We start from the raw sequence: 18,839 nt of genomic DNA, 5'->3' as shown, positions 1-18,839 counted from the left end.
TATTGCCTCTTTTATTTGTACAACACTGGATTTTTTTAGTGCACTGTCAAATTGAGTTTTAGCATATGGTCCTGATATTGCTCTGCATAGCCTACTCCTGAGTTGGTTGCATGACCCAACAATAGTTTTCATTTGTTCAATGTTATACTGAACATTTGTTTTGCTGTCCGGTCTTAGTTTAATATTGTAATGAGGTGCTCATTTGTGTTCAAGTCAATAACCAATAAAAGCTGAATTTGCTGAAGAAAACCAAATTTATTCCCAAAGAAGTTAATGTTTTATCATTTGCACATACTAACTTTATGTAGAACTAAGAGCAAACATTTCTGTAAAAAATACAGTTACATTTCAGCAATTTACAGTCCCCGTGACATGACAAGCAGAGAAAGAAGCACAAGCTGACCCCTTTCCCGTTCCTCACTTTTTTTTCAATGAACAAATATTACGTTTCTCGCAATCATGTCTTATTTTGTCAGAATCCGCGTTAACCTATGCATGGACGAGCCTGCGATGTCTTTTCAAGCCATGTAAACTGGAAAAGGCTTTGTTACAGTTAGCGCAAACATACGGTCTCTCTCCAGTATGAGTTCTCATGTGTAGCGTGAGAAAACAAGACTGGACAAAACCCTTTTCGCAGATGCTACACTTAAAGGGCCTTTCGCCCGTATGGTATCTGCGATGGATTTTCAGCTCTGCCGAGGAACGGAAGGACTTGTCGCAGTCGTCGCATTTGAAGGGCCTTTCGCCCGTATGGATCAAGGTGTGCCTCACGAGCGCGTCTTTCCCGAAGAAGCCCTTGCCGCAATGCTCGCACGGGAAGCGCATGCCTTTGTGATGGAAGTTATCGTGTTTCAGGAGGCATCTCCTCGAGGTGAAGCTCTTGCCGCACTGGCCGCACGCAAAGCTCGGTAAAGCTTTATCGCTGAGGATATCGCCGGACTGGTGCACGCGCTCCACGTGCCTGGTCAGAGTGACGCCGTGTCGGAATTTCTTGCCGCACTCCCAGCAAAGGAACGGATAAGCCTTGGTGTGTTTTTTCTGGTGCTCCACCAGGTCGGAGTAGGATCGGAATCTTTTTGTGCAGTGGGGGCACTGGAAGGGCTGGTAGCCGGTGTGCTTCCACTCGTGTCGGATGAAACGCTTCAAACTGGCAAAGGTGGTCTGGCAGTGGGCGCAGGTGAAAGGCTCGGCGGGATTGTGGACGTCGATGTAGTGCTTATGCAGCGCCTTGAACACGGGGAAGTTATCCTCGCACTGGTTGCACTGGAAGGGCGTGTGCGATTCTTTGTGCATGGCCAAGGCTTCCGAATCGCGCACCAGTTTCATGCAAACCTCGCAGTAGAGCGGGTTGTGCGTTTGCTTGTGGGAATCCAAAGTCGACTTGTACTTGAAGGCCTTGTCGCACTCGTTGCACCGGAAGCAATGGCGGACGTCTTCGGGTTGATCCGGGTCCACCTGTTGCTCGTTGTAACAGATGTTTCTCAAATGAAAGCGGAACGTCTGCTTGCACTTGAACTCCACGCTGCAGTGGGGACAATAGTACGGGCCGTCCAGGATATTCTTGGTGTCCTCCGGGCTTTTCTGTCCCAATTCTTTGGAGGACCTCTTTTCGTCAGCCAGCGTGTAATCGGGGTCGTCCGCCGCGTCATCTGCGGGCAGCGCCTCGTCGCCCGGCTCGCAAATGACGATGGCGGACTTGCTATCCTCTTCTTCTTCTGCCGTCTCGGCGTTTTCTTTCTGGGCTTCTGCCTCGGTCGTGCCGCTTTGGCATTTGTGTTGCTGCAAGATGCGGAAGTCCTTGAAGTTCCTCTGACACACTGCGCAAGAGTACATCAACTCTTCGGTGTGTTGGTTCATGTGGCGCTCCATGAATTTGGCATGGCTCAGCACCTTGCCGCACACGCTGCACGTTCTGTCGTCCGAGCCGTTGCCTTTGGCCGAGACGAGAGAGTCGGAATACTTTTTGGGACTACTGTTGCTACTGCTGGTGGCCGGTGTCCTCCCAGATTTCCGCCACTGCGACAGGAGCCGTTTCATCTTGAGTCCGCGATTCTTTCGCACCGGTCTTTTCAGCAGATCAAAGTCCGGATCCCGCATGCCCGCGGGCACTCGAAAATCTTCGTCGTCCAGACGCTTCTTTTTTCTCCCGCGTCTACTCGGCGGCGCCTTTGCTAAGCTGTCCAGCACCGTCACCTTGCCATCCTCGCCTATGATAAGAGTTTCAGATAGGTTGTGGTGGTCCATTCCACCATCATTCGCACCTGGACCTTCTTGAGCCACCTGCGTTTCAATGTCTGGCTTCTCTTCCTGAGCGATTCCCAACCACTGTTTTTCCTCTGCAAATGGCATTTTGTTGCCGGCTTCGACCTCCATCTCTGTGCAGTCCGTGTAGACCACGCTACTCTCTGGATCCATTCCGGCTTGCTCATGGAGGATTGCGTCTCTTTCCGCGGGAGGAAGACAGAGAGTGGACAAGATGCCACTGTCAACCTCACAAGATTCTAGAAAGAAGGAAATATTATATTTATGCTAACCATCCACATGGGTGCCATGGATTAAATATTTGAAGGAATATTAAAAATAGTTCATAAATTGGAGGTCAAAATAATGGAAGGATGCATGTATTCTTACCAACATCCTCCAACTGGCTGAGGTCTTTGTGTGTGTCCAACACTGTTTTGAGCCCCTGCGACCCAGTAAAAGACTCCATGCACTCTTTCAGAACTGAAGATGAGTCACTTAACAAAGATGCAATCTGACAAAGAAATACAAAATAACTTTGGTGTTTAAAAGCCAATGGCGGCAAGACGCAGCCCTGATTTGCATATTCTGGATCACGGCTTACAGCAGGATTTCAAAAATTGGGTGGGGGTTTTATTTTGCATGTCAATAAGGGAATAACATTTCTAATTTCGACTAAAAGGCAAAAATTAGAAGTCCATTTGCGACCCACCTGTTGAAGAGACTGACTCGGAATAAGCTTTTCCAGCCTGGATAGAAAGAGCCACATCAACGTCTGGATTGCTTTGTCATATGTGGGACCAAAGTCTTCGGGAAAAACATCCTGCACAGAGAAAATTCACAATTGCTTAGCAAACAGCCCACACACAACTCATTTGAAATACACTGCTGTTCAGTATCAACAAGACGATGTCAAAGAAATATGATCCATGTCAAAGTAGCAGGGCATCAGCGACATAATTCTAATATGGCAATACCTCTTGGCGCCATCCAAGTGAAAACCAAACTTACTTGAAAAAAGTTGTTTCTTTCTTCTGCATTTCTCAGCAAATTCCGGACGAGGCTCATAAAATGAGAGTCAGAAATGTCTGGAGTTGCATTACTAGTCTGCAAAACAAAAGCAGTCAAAGGTCAGAGAGAATCGGATTGCAAAATCTATCCAGTGACACCATGAATGAGGTTCTGACAGCAAAATTGTCATCTGAAAGAAATCAACCTTGCTTTACCACGCTACTCACCTCCACTTTCCACAGTGATTGAAGGTTTTGCATACGATCGAGATGTGGCTGAATGGTCTGGATGTTAGCCGTCTCCTCAGAGCGGCACAGCTCCAGGATGAGCTGCAGTCATGGAGAAAAAAGATAATAACATAAAATGTTATGACACTGCATCTCTAGTCATCTCAATCACTTGTAGAATTAAATACTATTCTAGTTTTTGATGATACTTTAGGGTGAAAAGTTTGAGCACGACTATCGCTTCCTCAACAAAATGATGCATAACAGAGATAAGAGTTCAAGTTTTTTTGGTACCCGTGCTCTCAGGCCCAAGATGAGTTCCGCACGTTGCCTGGTTGAAAGGAGTTGAGGAACAATGTCAGTAACCATAAACACAAACTCCTCAAGCAGTCCATAATCCGATACAGTCTTCTGCTCTATGGTTTGCCAGATGGCTGCAGAGACCAGACGAACCGGAGGAACCAGGAAGCGCAGAGCGGGGAAGGGGAGAGATGGACCTGGATGTGAAGACAAATGTACGACTAAATCATATACATTTTTTCTTTTTACCACAAGGACACTGACATATTTGAGAATCATAACTGCATCTTGAAGAGACAGCAGCTATGTATCGTTATGGAACAGAAAAACTCACGCCCTTTTTTTATTTTTTAACATATGCACTGTAAGCAAACCGGAATAGATGCCTACAATAATAGAATGTAATTAAATCTTTCAGCTCACTTGACGCAATCGGACGAGCTGTTCCTTACTGCAGAATAAGTACAAGTCTAGCGTAATTAAGTCCAACATCACGAGACCATTTGTGCCGAAATACTCGTTGAATGACATATATTCAATAAATAGAATAAATTCGATGAAGTACTAAAGACTTCACCAGCCAAAGTCAAGCGCTTATCTTAGCTTGTGACTGCTAAGACAGCGGAGAAAAACGAACGTGAAATTGAACCAATTCGTACGTACTTTGAAGCAAACGCTGGACAAAGTCAGTCACAGGCAACTTAAGTGACATAAATAAAAGCGTTTCCCTGCGGCAACCAAATTAATTTGAGCAGAAAACTGCTGTCCGACACGAGTTAGCAATGCTATTCCCGCGCGCCCACTGCGTTGCGGCCTAGCCCAACTAATCCGCCCAGTTTTTACTCACCGGGTTGTTCGGAGGAACCTTCATCCATCCTAATATATTCACATTACACCGCAGTGGGGTGAATGTACATGCGTGAGTCAACACTCCAACAGCAAGATATTTTTAAACAGTAAATATCTCAAAACACCGTAGGAAATGGAGCTTTGTGCGTCAACGGTTGCTTTTGCGTTCCGTTGAGAATAACATTCCGGCGGACTACACTTTGAATGAATGGTTCCGTTTCTTCGACACGTCGTCGGATGTTTTGACAATTACGTATTAATATCGGCTGATGGTAAACATCGTCTTTACATAGGATTAAAATATTATTAAAAGAATTAAATAGACCGTAACGATATGAAAATGTACCCAGGATGAGGATCATTCTGACGAGGCAAAATTGTTTATATAATTTTCCTGTCAGTGGTGAGAGTATAATGTCGACAGCTCAAAATAAAAAAAAAAGTGAGTAGTGCTCAAGGGTACAAGATTAAACTCCCTGAGACAGTATTTATTCAAGAGTTTATTTGTTTGATATTGTGTTTCTTTTACTACATTTGTGTGTCACAACAGCTATTGGGTTCAACACTAAACTACAGTACACAGGCTCGTTCGTTATTACGCTCATGACTCAGACCAGAAGACATTTATACCGTAGCTATGTTTAAATTGGAATAAAGAAGAACCAGCATTAGGACCGAGTCCTAAATGGGAAGTGCATGCACAAGCTTCTTGTGTCTATTGAGTGTGTGGCGCCTTGAGAAAGCCCTAATGCAGATGTCGCACACAAAGGGCTTTTGGCCTGAATGGAGCTGAGCGTGTGCATTCCGGAGACCAATTGTGATAAAGCCCTTCCCGCAGGTATCACATTTGAACGGGCGTTCGGTGGAGTGGTGCATGAGGAAGTGTTTCTTCTGTTCAGTAGCCGTCAGGAAAGTCTTGTTACAACCATTTGCCTGGCATTTCAAAGGTCTCTCTCCTGTATGGAGCAACTTATGTCTGGCGATGGACGACACAGAAATGGACTTCCCGCAGTACGGACAAAGACAACGGCGGGTGCATCGGTCGATGTGTTTGCGCTTGTTGTGCTGTAAGAGAGCTCCTTTCTCTTTAAAATAGGTCTCACACTCGGCACAGAAGTATTTCTTCTTGTCTTTCTCCTCACTATGGACCAAACGGTGGTGCCGTAGCAGGTTGGTCCTCTGCGAAAATGTTTTCCCGCAGTCGCCGCAGAGGTAGGGTTTCTCCTTCGTGTGAACCCTCTGGTGCGAAACCAAATCGCAATCGTTTCGAAATCCCATGGCGCAGATATTGCACTTGAGCGGCAGGTGACCAGCGTGCCTCCATTCGTGTCGGATCATATACTCCAGCCTTGAGAATGTTTTGGAACAGTGAATGCACGTAAAGGGTCTGCAAACCTTATGCAAATGTTGATAATGTTTGCGCAAGGGCTTAAAAAGAATGAAGGTTTTCTCACAGCGCGTACACTGAAACTCAGTGTGGGAGGCCTTGTGCCTTTCTAACGTGGCTGCATCTTTTAGGACTTTCCTGCACACACTGCAGTAGAGTTGGTGGTGAGTCTGCTTATGGGCTTCCAGCGAGAGGCTAAACTCAAAGGCCTTGTCGCAGCGGTCGCATTTATAAAGATCCTGCCCAGGCTCGGAATCTTCTCGGCGCTGAGCGTGGTCGTAGCATTGTTTGACTAAATGCGTCTTCAGGGATGAGAGAAGCTTAAATTTGCCGTTGCAATGTGGGCAGGTATACTGTCCGTCCGGAAAGTGGCTTCTCACGTGAGTTCTCAGTTTGGTGCTCACTTGCTCATTGCAGATGAAGCACTTGACTCGGGACTTTAACTCAGGACTTTTGACTTGACGAGACTTTTTTGGAGGCACGCTCTTTTTGCTGGCCGGACGTTTTGTTGATGCTTTTTCCTTATTTGTCACGGTGGGAGTGAGCTCATTTAACACTTGTGAAGATGAACCCACAGAGGTCACATCCAAGACGTCCTCACCCGCGTCGTCGAACCATGAACTTGGACTACTCAGAGAGTTCTCGTTTGAATAGAAAGACCAGGAAGATTCTTCACTTCCAATGTCCTTACTGTCAGAGCAATCGGGAGATGCTTCCATTGGACTGGAAACGCATTTGTTAAAATCGGGAGATGCTTCCATTGGACTGGAAACGCATTTGTTAACCGGCATATCTTCTTCCATTCTATTCCCCGTGGTATCTTTTTGGCATGGAGAAGACGAAGGGGTCTCCTGCGAGGAATTTTCTTTTACAGCAGCACACTTGAGAGCAGACGTGATGTAGGTGCTGTCCGAGAAAATATCTGTAAAAAAAGGTTGTTTTTGCAAAGTTGTGGTCATAATTCATAAAAATTTAAATAAAATGAAAAACCACTTGCCATTGGGTTCAAGTAGGCCGTGGCCCTTGTGATACTGAAGCAGATTTGTGAGCGCATCACAACTACGCATTGTTTTCAAAGAGTCGCCCAGAACAGAGGACACCTCACTACACGTGGAAGCAACCTACATGGAAAAAGACATGTGCTTGTGAATACAACTCATGGCTTTGTCATATATTTGTGTTTGTACCTGTTGGAAAGTTTGCTCGGAAAGAAATTTCTCAAGTCTGCACAGAAAGACCTCCACTAGGGACTTAAGAGCCGCGTCATATGATGGGCCAAACTCCTTGGGAAAAACCTCCTAAAGGAAAAACAGACAAACGAGGTTCAATTGGATTGGCATTTAACGTCAGAAAGTCTGGGGGTCAGTTTTGTTCTGAAAATATTCTTCATTGAGAAGAATAACACTGACGGTAAAAAAGTGTTCCCTCTCAGCAGGATCATTCAGCAAGTGTTTCACAAAATCCACAAAACTGGAGCATGGGTTGTCATTTTCAGCAAAGCTCTGCAAAACATAGTGAAATCTCATGAGCAGCAGATAAATACCATTTCATAAATGACTCTGCTACTGTTATATACCTTCATTCGATCCAGGTGCTGCTCTACATCATTGAAATTAGTCTTGCCTTCCAAATGACATAAGTCTAGGACCATCTAAAACAAACAATAAAGGAATTACAATGAATAGATCAATTGGATTTACAGTTGTGTCCTAATTTGAAGTGACCGACTAACTTGTGCTCTGAGGCCCAGGATGAGTTGGGTCCGCTGACAGTCGGTGATCACTTCTGGCACGACGTCTGCAACCAGATCAACAAAATCCTCCACCATCTCATAATCAGTCACAACTCGTTGATCGATGATCTGCCAGATTGCTGCAGAGACGAGTTTAACCGGGGACACCAGTAGGCGCAAAGCAGACAACGGAAGTTGGACACCTACATGGAATATGAAGAGGTTCATCAAACATTCCCAATTGTTGCCAAAGTAACTTGCGTGCACGGATGCCTTTTTATTCAATGCACCTACCTGGATTCATTTTGATTTCCCTTCCTTCGAGTCCAGACTGTAAATGCGCCCACTTGACCGAACTAATTTCAGCGGGGTAGACTAGTTTCGTTAAGACAACGTTCAAGCTTTGCGGTCCGACGGCATTTAGTGTCCGACATGGGTGTCACAGTATAAAGAGTCCGCATCTTCCGTTCCCACTTGCAAATATTTGACGGAAATCATTTCTGCAACTGCGAGCAGTTATGAGAGTAACCACCACAAGACAAGGGATTGTATCACCTTTATTTGTGGTGGCATTGGCAACATGATGAAAAAGCTGATCATTGAACATTTTGAATTGCCTGCGTGAACACCCAAGAAAACAAAGCCAACTCTGTAGAGCATTAGTGTGATCTAAAAGTTACAATTATACACAACAGTGGGACAATTGTGACTTGTTCATTACAAAGATGATGAACATCTGCAGCCACCAGAAATATACAAACCCTGCATTACTGTAATGTTTCCCTAACAGTTTAATGAGCACTCACAAAATCAGTATCATGAATATGATGGTTGGAGAAAGTCACGTAAATATACTGTGTTTTTTCCCCCCAAAAAATCACGTTAAAAAAAACCCATGACTGTTTGCTGCTAAAACTGATTAAAATTAGATTTTTTTTTCACCAAGTTTGATGGATTCAATGTCTTTCTCTCAAAATGCAAATGACAGAAAAAGCAATGTGCATTTATTTCGAACACATACCACCTCAAAAAGTGAATATCCCACCCTAACTGCTTCAGTATTGTACAAGGCCAAATGAAATTGCAAATGCAACAAAACCTCAAACATATCTTCAGATAAGGTTTTTTTTTTTTTTTTTTTGAACATAGAAAATGTTTCTGACTTTTGCTGCCCTTCCTTTATACAAAGTAATAAAAAAACTTAATGCAAGATGCGTCAAACAGAGAGCCAATAAGCTTCAAACAAGCTTCTGCAGATGCTGGGTCAGTAGACAATGCTGACAGCTGCTCCTACTTGCTCTGTCTCAGGCATCTTACTCTATCTAGCCCAACGGGAGTTGAAAAGGAGGGAGTGGTTGCTTGATTGATGGGAAGAGGGGAGTCCCAGGTATCCACTGCGTCATCTCCTCCTCCAGGCCTGTCCGTCCCCCTCTTTCAGTCTTTTGGGCACTTAAGCAGGCAAACTAAGCTTCTTCCCTTTGAGAACTACAATGAGAGGAAATTGTGACATTCATTTGCAACATATTTTTCTTTAAAAAAAAAAAATCACATACTACATGATGTGCATCATATCCACGGACAGATATGCAAAGGCAGCAGGACTTACCTTTTGTTACATACAAGTAGAAGAAGTCACAATAGAGGATGGTTTGCACCACCCCTGCAACAATGGCGATCATGTCGAAGAATCCCTCAAAGTAGAACCTCCATATCCAGTTGACCAGGTACAGGGCTCTGTAGAGTCCCAAGAAGAACAAGTAGTGGGTGGTGATGGTCTCAGCCTCGCCCGTTTTACTGATCAAGAAGAGCTGCGGCAGGATGGCCACTGATTCCAAGTAGATGGAGAAAGTCCACAGGATCTGGAGCGCAACAGACTCAATGTTGGTGACATGAGAAGAATATAGATATATTGGAGGTTATCTCCATCATCTACCGATGCCACAGTGTCAACAAAGAGCGAGCCTGACCTCCAGCGGAGAGAAGTCGTGATTAACGAGAAATGCGAGGCCGCCGACGGGAACGACGAGAAACTCCACTCGGAATGTATCGTGGTTTCCGTCGTACGTCGCTTTGAACTTCATGTAGATCAGGTAGACGGTGGCATACGCACATCCGATGTAGATGACCTGAAAGACAAATGGGCAGAAGTCGGTCCGTGCACATGAAGTCGATATGATGTGACAATTGTGCTTTTCTGCACTCTGCAGGGCCTCACTTTCATGGTTGTGTTGTAGAGAGAGATGAAGGATGTGAGCAAGTCCAAGTAGCGAGTGGTGAAGACCAAGGCAAAAAGGATCTGACTCTTTCCGGAAATTCCTGCAAGCATTGAAACAATTCTTTTAGGTTGGTGTCAACTGTTACGACTGAAGGGTGGGTGCTGCTTGATGCCACGTCAGTCAGAAACCACACCACCAAAACAAAGTTACCTTTCTCGCCAAAATAAAATCAAGATAAATTGGGAAAAAAAGCACCAATAATCAATCGTTCTGAGATGAACTGGACTTTGATCCCGAGTATCTAAAGTTAGGATCCCGCTACACTAACAAAGCTCCATAGCAAGCATCTATCTATCTATTCACCAAACCACGAAGCTCCTATAAGGTTCCTCGCATTCCAAATGAAGCTATAATTAATTTAGCAGCAATTGCGCTGACAACCATTAATGAATGTACGACATGACACACCTGTGATAAGCGACATTAGCAGGCTAGCTAAAACTAAGTGATAATACGACTACAGATGTGTACATAATCGTACGATGGAACTTCATATGTCATCAACATATTGGCACTATCTTAAGTGCAAGTTGCTCGTGAGGGTATGTTGCGACTTACCGGCACAAGAACGGGTTTTCCATATTTTTAGTAGCAAGATGATGATGGCTGCTAGGTGGGACAGATCGCCGGTTAGCCTGAAGATATTCATGTTTCAGCAGACGTGAAGGGACTGTGAAGTGATCCAAAAAGAGTCGCAGATGACCTCAAATGTGGGCCCTTATCGCTTTTGGATGAAAATAACAAGAGCTTTAAGTGATTGTAGCCCGCTAAGATTGGGGAAAATGGCGAGCGATGCGCGACGTGGCTCGAGGGCGTGACGAAAAATACAATAGCCAATAGGAAATCGGATCCGCTTTAGTGTTGGCTCATGAGTGAACGATTCGATCGAAAGAACGAATGTTTTCAGTGAACGAGAGTGAACGAATCACTTTTTTTCCAGTTCATATGACTTCAACCAGTAGGTGTCAGTCATGCGCATTGAAGCTGGTGCCACCACGCCATAAAACAAAACGAAAAATTTCCAGGCAGAGGTGGCAAATCCTGGTCCAGAAAGTGCAAAGCCTGCCACAGTTCAGCCTCTGAGCTCATTGACCTGGGTCTGTGCTGCCTGAAGAGCCCTCTGCTGGTAAGACAAGCAAAGCAGATGACAATTTAACATGTTTAAGAAATTAAATTACTGTTTTTTTGTGTCCAGCGTGGAGCACCATCAAGTACCTGCTTGCAGCGGAAGCTGAGGACCAGAGCAGCAACACTTTGGTCTTGTTGCAACCTGAGAAGTAAGATACTTTAAACGCTCCTCATTGCGCAGTCTTACCAATAATTACCTCTATTTTTTGACAGGCAGCAAGGCACAAGATCTGATTCCTGGTCATGCAGCTCGCAATACCTGCTGCCATGAATAACTCAGCTTCTGCACTGGTATGTTAAATTCCAAAACGGATTTTTTTTTCTGGGGAATTTCTGAGAAATGGGGCGGGAATAGGACTGAAGTACTGCTTCATGATTGGCTGAGGGCTCTAGAAATGGGCGGAGTAATGAAAAGCAAAGACTGTGATTAGCTGAAAAATGGGCGTGAATATGTAAATGAGGTGATTTAGGGGGTTAGATTAGTAGGCGCGGCTTGCTAAAAATGAAGCATTCTGGTTGGCTGTCCAAAAGTAGGCTCGGCTATGCAAATTTACGCCACGTCGTGATTGGCCAGGCTGAATTTGGGCAGGGTTTGGGGGCGGGCAAAGTGGCACTTAGGTTTTGGAAGGCTATTTTCAGCTTTGAGGTGAGTGTTTGTCTTCAGCCACTGAACACAGCCAAGTCTTTGACTGCTTCTCTCTGTCCACATGACTCAAAGTGACTGCAATTGCATCACTTTGACTGCAATTGCATCACTTTGACTGCAATTGCATCACTTTGACTCATGTGGACACAGAAAGAAGCAGCAAAGACTTGTCTGTTGCAGTGACACTCACCATAGGGCTGAAAACATAGTAGTGGACACTTGGGTTTACAAACAATACTTTGCAGCCAATGCAATGACCAGCAAGCATGAAAGACTTCAAAGGAGCAAATTTGCTCATCAATCACAGACTCACATTCCACTTGAACAATGGATTGACTAGATAAGCAGTTTGAAAAGGCCCTGCATACATGCAAGCAGATGAAGTGCTTGATGAGCTCACTTACTTCTCGTGGCAGGCACAAGGGGGAAGGAAGGTGAGCACATTCAAACAGTGCAAACATCTGGGACAAAACTGAAGTGGCAGCCAGGTACTGCACAGTACCACCACCACACACTTTTGGACAAGTTTTTCCATGACACTGACGCAAACCAAGTCAGTTAAATATATGTTTCTGACTAACTTGGTTTGCATCAATGTCATAAAAAAACAAATCCAGACGAGTGTGATGATATTGTGCAGTACCTGGCACTTAGGTCTTGTGAGAGATGTCAGCTGCTTGCATGTGCTCACCTTCTCCCTGGTGTGCTATGACAAGATGACGTCAGCTTCTCAAGCAAATAACAATACCAACTAACACATTTTTTTTTTTTAACATTCAAGTCATAATTTTAGAAGAACAAAGTGGTACACTTTCACTTTTCATGTGTGCCAACTATGATCAAAACTATACTTTTTGAAATCATATATGACACATTTAAGATTAGGAGTAAAGGGAAATGTGCTTTCAGCGGTTAGCAAACATATTTTTTAAGGTTGTGTGAAACATATAATCATATCAATATAATATCTAGTATTGGAGTGCTTGTGTGGATTGGTGGGGGGTGAGGAATGTGTAGGCACACTGCATGAACTTGTTTTCTTCTAAGAGTTATGGAACAGGCCCAGGAAGGGAGTACCAGACAGGCAGTACGAGATGGCACGGAACGAAGGGAGTACCAGACGATAACACCTCGAGGTCGGTAAGGAACGAGAACAAAGAACAATACCACGTCCAGGTGGTTGGGCTTCGAGAGGAAAATCCCCAACTCCTGACCACAGTGATGACACCTCGACGGGGAGGAGATGACCATCGACCAATCATCACACAATATTTTGCATGCTTTAATATTCATATTGTGTTTCTTTAAAACTGGGCAACCCGGAAGAATGTGTCGTCTTTTGGTGGTCACAAAAACGCACGAGTTTTAGTGTGAGGGACCCGGGACCCAGGCCTGTATTAGTGCGCTTTGTTAGGAATAAACATTTGGTAAATTTGGTCTGATTGATCTACTGGTCTTCTCTTTGACAGAACGAACTCGCAAAATTGTTAGGTGCGCCAGTGTGTGGATTAGGACATAGAAACTTGTGTTAAGTGTTGATCATAATTTGGAGTCAGATCAATAGCTAAAATCCGTATCCTAACAGGAGGCAAATGTCAAGGTCCACCTTGCTGGTCACCAGAGGCATAATGCCACATGAAAAATGGGGAGGTTGCTACCTTTCGAGAACTGCAGATAGAAGACCAACAGCCGACGTGGAGCCACCAGTCTTCAAGTTGGACATGGAAAAACAAAGTTGAAGTCCAAACGCTTTCCTTAATTATCCATTGATTGACAGCCGAATGAGTGCTACTTGTGGGCGTGTTAGCTAACGCTCCACCTCTTGTTTCACGAGAGCTAGCGAGGTTCCACTGACGAAACGACTAACATATATTCTCCTTTCGTGGCATTGTTTACACATGTGCGTGTACATATATACAGCAAATGGAACGCTTGTAAAAAGTTGACATGGCTCACTCGAAAGCCTAAATGGCAACAACCTGATGAGATAGCTGCTCGTCGAAGCGGAAGAGTACGGGAGCCGAGAAAGCTCAATTCAAGTCACACAAAAGTGTGTCTTTGGTAACCTGCGCAAAAGACATCCCACATCATGCATGCGACACGAGTTCGGATCATGAAGTCAACACGCATAAAAGATGCTCAAAACCAGTCAAAAAGACCAGCCTTGTCAATTTTATAATATTTTGTCATATAGTCTGAGTGTCATACAAATTTATGAGCCAGTTGTAATGATATGAGCAAATGAATTTATTTATTATTATTATAATAATAATTGGCTACAGCAATCCAATGTGAAATTGCAAAAGACTACTGTTATAAAATAAAGATTACCCAAAGAGAAGCATCATCTCCCCGCTGTTGCATCCTTTCATGCAGTAAAGTTAGTCGTTAGTTTGGAGAAAACAATTTGTGTCTGTCGGTACTGCCGCAATTCAAATGAAAAGAATATATATATTTCAACAGTTCAGTTGAAAAATGTCATGATATTCTTTATTTAGGAAGTCACTGCATTACAATACAAATATTGCTTGTGTCAGGATTCAATACAATAAGCAATATATGTCCCCCTCAGCTAACTGAACACTCAGACATGTCTAAACCGTTACTACGCAAAAAAATAGATCATTTAAATGGCTACAGTAATTTTCGAACACAAGTAACAGCTGATCAGTGGAATCCTCTCTATTATAAAATCACAGAGCTGGTGGGTGTTTATTTCCATCTGTACATAATGAGGTACTGAAATGGATGGCACAACACTGATTTCAATAGTTGTGCTTTTCAAAACAGGTTTTGTTAGAAAAATAAAACGGGTCTCATTTGAGGGAACCTTAATCTACCACTATCACGTATACAAGTATAAAAATGGATGAATCAGTCATTGAAATCATGGAAATGAATGTGCATTTCGATTGGATTTTTCACATTGATGTGGAAAGGTAAACAGTTTACTTTCTACTTCCCACATAAAAACCTAATACAGTACAATACAGCGATGTGTACCAACCCTACACAGTTCAAGGTAAGGGAAAAAGGTCACCTTTTCTTCAAACTGATGAGGTATCACTGTCACAAAAGGGTTTTTTTTGTGTTCCCCCCTCCCCACATTAATTGGACTTGAAAGCCATGCTTTCAGGGTTCATTTTGGCAAAATGGGTGCACCCATTTTCATTAAACGAACTCTTCAGTCACGTTCGATGCCTTCAAAACAAAAACTGCATCGTCGAGAACATAGTATTTTTTGTATTTGTCCCCTTCACAGAGATATGGCAATCGGGTCACAGTCTCTACCTCAAATCCCAACTTTTGGAAGACGTCTTGTGACAGACTGGTTACTTGCTCCTCCCATGTCTTTCCTTGTACGATCAGATGTTTTTGGGGACGCTGCCATCTCCCACCTATGAAGAAATGACACAGAATTGGTGACAAAAAAATACTTTCAAATATATATTCACATCAACCAGACAGTGCAAAAATGGTATTCCCTAAAAGGACAAACCGATTTGGAAATGATTTGACAAAATGTGAACTGACCAACTTCTACGTAGGGCTGGAAGGGAAGAACAGCAGCCAGAATGAGGCGTCCGGTCTGGGGAACGAGCGATCGCCTGATGTCCCGCAGGAGATGGAGAGGATCCTCGCAGCGGTCTAACAGGTTGAGACAACTGATGACATCATACCGAAGGCCGCTCCGCTGCCACTCGTCTATACCCATCAATCTGCGGATGAAACAACAAATACACATAAGAATGCTTTCAACCAATAATAAAGTGAATCCACTATTGATTGTATCAAAACAAACCTCCAAATCCTTACATGAAATTCCTCCTTTGGAGATGCCATTTCATCGGTGGCGAGATCTCGGTAGCATAAGTTTCCCTGAAATGGCCTCTCATAATTTCTGTGACAGCACCATCACCAGCTCCGAGGTCCAGAAGTTTCTCTGCCTTCCAATCTGGGCTGATCTTTAGGAGTTTCTGAAATTGCTCCATGGAAAACACAAACATAGATCCACGCCCCAGAAACCTAAGCAGGAGAGCGCACGGTTCAAAAAAACACAAAAACGTGCACTCTATGTGAAAATGGAGACGGCTGTGTTTCCTCAAATGGACTCACCCGTTGATGGAGGTGCGTGAAACCAGAGGGGTAAGGACACTTGATACAAACGAGTGATAAAGTTGTGTGAACAACCAGTTTGACTTCTCAATGCTTTGGTTGAGGAATGCCTTGGTGCCTGAATCCAGATGACTCTGAACAAATAGAGGTCGGAGAGACTCCCCGAGCAGATCGGGGCAGCATCTGTACCACTGCAACAAAAGAACATTGAGTAAAACCATCAGGTCTTTGCAGCAAAACTGGGCAAGGGTCAGAGGTCGTACTCTGCACAAAACAACACTTGCCACAAATTCACTAAACGTAACAGTGTTCATAACGTGTTGTTATCCTACCTCCTGTGTCTCCACCGATGTTCCTTCCCCTTCGTTCATCATGTTGACTAAAAGTGACCGGGCCAGTGAACCTCTCGCGTACTTGGCCGTCATCCTGAGGGAGTGCAGAAAGACGACGAAACCCAGCACCCACGCCACAAAAATCAATGTCCTCAGCTGTAGGTGACACATAATGGACAACAACTCTGTGAGCAAGCGGATAGTTGACCCGCACACGCCAGGACAATTCGCCTCCAAAATAAGCAAGCAAGCAAGCAAACAAACTCGAGGGTGCGGTGGATTTATAAACGCCGGGAAGTGTTCATCCGTCCGTCAGCTTTGCCCGATGGGTGGGTGGGAGGGAGGGTGGTCGGCCAACCCACGTAAGCCTCTGCACTGCCCTGCCCAGAAGGAAAACAAATACTTCCGGGTATGACACTTCCGGTGTAACGGTGATGTGCATTTCAGTTCTTTTAAGTGAATTGAATCTTTAGAATCAGTTCACGCAAAAGATTTGTTCAAACAACCCCCCCCCCACACACACACACTGATCCTTTTTTTTTTTTTATTAATAAATTAAATAATCAAAAATACGGGATACGGAAGATGATTAGGGCCAGTGAGGAAAAGAAAAAACGAGGGGTGACAGGATTCAGACGTTTTTTCAGAAAAAAAAAACGTTGGAATTCTGACTTTAAAGTCAAAGTCAAAGTCTTCACATGTTAAGACACACAAAGAGATCGAAGTCAGAATTCTGAGAATAAAGTCAGAATTCTGAGAAAAAAAGCCAGAATCCAGTCACCCCTCGTCTTTTTTTCCCCTTCACTGGCTTAAATCTTCTTCCGTACGAAAATCATGGTCAAAGCTTCACAGAAAGTGAAAAGTGCCACACCCGCCCTCATCCCCACCTCCTGATTGGCTGTTGGATCTGTGGCGTCCTCGGACACTCCATTAGGTACACCGCTATTTTCAGGTGTACCTAATCACAGGCCACTTCATTAGGGAAAAAGCGCAAGTGAAAGTCAAAAGTGCCACACACACCCTCACCCCCACTTTTTGATTGGCTGGTTGATCTGTGACGTCGCTCGGACACTCCATTAGGTACCCCGCCATTTTCAGGTGTACCTAATAACAGGCCACTTCATTAGGGAAAAAAATCATGGTCAAAGCTTAAATGAAAGTGAAAAGTGCCACACCCGCCCTCACCCCCACTTTCTGATTGTCTGGTTGATCTGTGACGTCGCTCGGACACTCCATTAGGTACGCCGCCATTTTCAGGTGTAGCTGATAACAGGCCACTTCATTAGGGAAAAATAAAGGGAAATGTGCTTTCAGCGGTTAGCAAACATATTTTTTAAGGTTGTGTGAAACATATAATCATATCAATATAATATCTAGTATTGGAGTGCTTGTGTGGATTGGTGGGGGGTGAGGAATGTGTAGGCACACTGCATGAACTTGTTTTCTTCTAAGAGTTATGGAACAGGCCCAGGAAGGGAGTACCAGACAGGCAGTACGAGATGGCACGGAACGAAGGGAGTACCAGACGATAACACCTCGAGGTCGGTGAGGAACGAGAACAAAGAACAATACCACGTCCAGGTGGTTGGGCTTCGAGAGGAAAATCCCCAACTCCTGACCACAGTGATGACACCTCGACGGGGAGGAGATGACCATCGACCAATCATCACACAATATTTTGCATGCTTTAATATTCATATTATGTTTCTTTAAAACTGGGCAACCCGGAAGAATGTGTCGTCTTTTGGTGGTCACAAAAACGCACGAGTTTTAGTGTGAGGGACCCGGGACCCAGGCCTGTATTAGTGCGCTTTGTTAGGAATAAACATTTGGTAAATTTGGTCTGATTGATCTACTGGTCTTCTCTTTGACAGAACGAACTCGCAAAATTGTTAGGATACGGATTTGAGCAAAAAATCATGGTCAAAACTTAACGGAAAGTGAAAAGTGCCACACCCGCCCTCACCCCCACTTCCTGATTGGCTGTTTGATCTGTGACGTCACTCGGACACTCCATTAGGTACACCGCCATTTTCAGGTGTACCTAATAACAGGCCACTTCATTAGGGAAAAAGTCATGGTCAAAGCTTAACGGAAAGTGAAAAGTGCCACACCCGCCCTCACCGCCACTTTCTGATTGGCTGTTGGATCTGTGACGTCACTTAGACACTCCATTAGGTACACTGTCATTTTCAGGTGTATGTAATCACAGGCCACTTTATTAGGGAAAAATCATGGTCAAAGCTTAACAGAAAGTGAAAAGTGCCACACCCGCCCTCACCCCCACTTCCTGATTGGCTGTTGGATCTGTGACGTCATTCGGTCACTCCATTAGGTACGCGGCCATTTTCAGGTGTACCTAATAACAGGCCACTTCCTGATTGGCTTTCTGATCTGTGACGTCACTTGGTCACTCCATTAGGTACCTCGCCATTTTCAGGTGTACCTAATAACAGGCCACCTCCTGATTGGCTGTTGGATCTGTGACATCACTTGGACACGCCATTAGGTACACCGCCATTTTCAGGTGTGCCTAATAACAGGCCACTTCCTGATTGGCTGTCTGATCTGTGACGTCACTTGGACACCCCATT

The 18,839-nt window shown here is 44.3% G+C and overlaps 4 protein-coding genes and 1 long non-coding RNA gene across 13 annotated transcripts; 1 reads left to right on the top strand and 4 right to left on the bottom strand.

The window, feature by feature from the left end:
• Positions 1-72: 72 nt before the first annotated feature.
• Positions 73-4,854, bottom strand: LOC147039121 (uncharacterized). Of its 5 annotated transcripts, none has more exons than XM_085902991.1 (8): positions 4,627-4,854; positions 3,933-3,976; positions 3,774-3,810; positions 3,480-3,581; positions 3,253-3,348; positions 2,954-3,064; positions 2,632-2,755; positions 73-2,501 (listed from the first exon to the last, which is right to left on the bottom strand). In XM_085902991.1, the coding sequence occupies exons 1-8, from the start codon at positions 4,648-4,650 to the stop codon at positions 490-492; spliced, it is 2,550 nt and encodes an 849-aa protein (XP_085759117.1). In that variant the 5' UTR covers positions 4,651-4,854; the 3' UTR covers positions 73-489. The 5 variants fall into 5 exon arrangements, with proteins under 5 accessions (XP_085759117.1, XP_085759115.1, XP_085759118.1 ...); XM_085902992.1 differs by having other exon boundaries at positions 74-2,501; positions 3,885-3,976; XM_085902989.1 differs by lacking the exon at positions 4,627-4,854 and adding an exon at positions 4,443-4,576 and having other exon boundaries at positions 3,774-3,976.
• A 261-nt stretch (positions 4,855-5,115) lies between these two features.
• LOC147039120 (uncharacterized) lies at positions 5,116-8,200 on the bottom strand. Its single transcript, XM_085902994.1, has 7 exons — positions 8,042-8,200; positions 7,748-7,950; positions 7,592-7,666; positions 7,425-7,517; positions 7,203-7,313; positions 7,013-7,136; positions 5,116-6,937 (listed from the first exon to the last, which is right to left on the bottom strand). Exons 1-7 carry the CDS (start codon positions 8,049-8,051, stop codon positions 5,310-5,312), a joined length of 2,244 nt encoding a protein of 747 aa, XP_085759120.1. The 5' UTR covers positions 8,052-8,200; the 3' UTR covers positions 5,116-5,309.
• Positions 8,201-8,287: 87 nt separating this feature from the next.
• Positions 8,288-13,524, bottom strand: kdelr2b (KDEL endoplasmic reticulum protein retention receptor 2b). Of its 4 annotated transcripts, none has more exons than XM_085902999.1 (8): positions 13,456-13,524; positions 11,239-11,293; positions 11,117-11,146; positions 10,582-10,693; positions 9,963-10,063; positions 9,715-9,873; positions 9,354-9,606; positions 8,288-9,232 (listed from the first exon to the last, which is right to left on the bottom strand). In XM_085902999.1, exons 4-8 carry the CDS (start codon positions 10,670-10,672, stop codon positions 9,198-9,200), a joined length of 639 nt encoding a protein of 212 aa, XP_085759125.1. In that variant the 5' UTR covers positions 10,673-10,693; positions 11,117-11,146; positions 11,239-11,293; positions 13,456-13,524; the 3' UTR covers positions 8,288-9,197. The 4 variants fall into 4 exon arrangements, with proteins under 4 accessions (XP_085759125.1, XP_085759126.1, XP_085759127.1 ...); XM_085903000.1 differs by lacking the exon at positions 13,456-13,524 and adding an exon at positions 11,349-11,425; XM_085903001.1 differs by lacking the exons at positions 11,117-11,146; positions 11,239-11,293 and having other exon boundaries at positions 13,456-13,474.
• On the top strand, positions 11,000-13,940 carry LOC147039118 (uncharacterized). Its single transcript, XR_015063257.1, has 4 exons — positions 11,000-11,149; positions 11,219-11,300; positions 11,365-11,442; positions 12,845-13,940. It is a non-coding gene; the product is annotated as an uncharacterized LOC147039118 (long non-coding RNA).
• A 307-nt stretch (positions 13,941-14,247) lies between these two features.
• mettl9 (methyltransferase 9, His-X-His N1-histidine) lies at positions 14,248-16,600 on the bottom strand. Of its 2 annotated transcripts, XM_085904701.1 has the most exons (6): positions 16,510-16,600; positions 16,246-16,401; positions 15,914-16,104; positions 15,614-15,823; positions 15,332-15,516; positions 14,248-15,195 (listed from the first exon to the last, which is right to left on the bottom strand). In XM_085904701.1, the coding sequence occupies exons 2-6, from the start codon at positions 16,336-16,338 to the stop codon at positions 14,969-14,971; spliced, it is 906 nt and encodes a 301-aa protein (XP_085760827.1). In that variant the 5' UTR covers positions 16,339-16,401; positions 16,510-16,600; the 3' UTR covers positions 14,248-14,968. The 2 variants fall into 2 exon arrangements, with proteins under 2 accessions (XP_085760827.1, XP_085760826.1); XM_085904700.1 differs by having other exon boundaries at positions 16,246-16,597.
• Between the last annotated feature and the right edge of the window lie 2,239 nt (positions 16,601-18,839).

The sequence above is a fragment of the Syngnathus leptorhynchus genome, chromosome 22 (genome assembly GCF_054491065.1).
Source record: "Syngnathus leptorhynchus isolate UIUO chromosome 22, UIUO_Slep, whole genome shotgun sequence".
Lineage (NCBI taxonomy): Eukaryota > Metazoa > Chordata > Actinopteri > Syngnathiformes > Syngnathidae > Syngnathus > Syngnathus leptorhynchus.
The sequence above is the reverse complement of the archived record's forward strand: the minus strand, read 5'-3'. Positions and strand labels throughout refer to the sequence as shown.

Excerpts from the sequence above, each read along its gene's own strand:
- LOC147039121 (XM_085902989.1), bottom strand. The coding sequence starts at position 4,491 with ATGTCACTTAAGTTGCCTGTGACTGACTTTGTCCAGCGTTTGCTTCAA. Across the intron at positions 3,065-3,252 it reads AAAGAAACAACTTTTTTCAA|GATGTTTTTCCCGAAGACTT; the intron begins GTAAGTTTGGTT and ends TTCTCTGTGCAG. Across the intron at positions 2,502-2,631 it reads CAGCCAGTTGGAGGATGTTG|AATCTTGTGAGGTTGACAGT; the intron begins GTAAGAATACAT and ends CCTTCTTTCTAG.
- LOC147039120 (XM_085902994.1), bottom strand. Across the intron at positions 7,518-7,591 it reads AGCACCTGGATCGAATGAAG|AGCTTTGCTGAAAATGACAA; the intron begins GTATATAACAGT and ends TATGTTTTGCAG. Across the intron at positions 7,137-7,202 it reads CCGAGCAAACTTTCCAACAG|GTTGCTTCCACGTGTAGTGA; the intron begins GTACAAACACAA and ends TTTTCCATGTAG.
- kdelr2b (XM_085902999.1), bottom strand. The coding sequence starts at position 10,672 with ATGAATATCTTCAGGCTAACCGGCGATCTGTCCCACCTAGCAGCCATC. Across the intron at positions 9,874-9,962 it reads TCTACAACACAACCATGAAA|GTCATCTACATCGGATGTGC; the intron begins GTGAGGCCCTGC and ends TTTGTCTTTCAG. Across the intron at positions 9,607-9,714 it reads ACGACTTCTCTCCGCTGGAG|ATCCTGTGGACTTTCTCCAT; the intron begins GTCAGGCTCGCT and ends GTTGCGCTCCAG.
- mettl9 (XM_085904700.1), bottom strand. The coding sequence starts at position 16,416 with ATGTGTCACCTACAGCTGAGGACATTGATTTTTGTGGCGTGGGTGCTG. Across the intron at positions 16,105-16,245 it reads CATCGGTGGAGACACAGGAG|TGGTACAGATGCTGCCCCGA; the intron begins GTAGGATAACAA and ends CTTTTGTTGCAG. Across the intron at positions 15,517-15,613 it reads CTCCAAAGGAGGAATTTCAT|ATTGATGGGTATAGACGAGT; the intron begins GTAAGGATTTGG and ends TTTCATCCGCAG.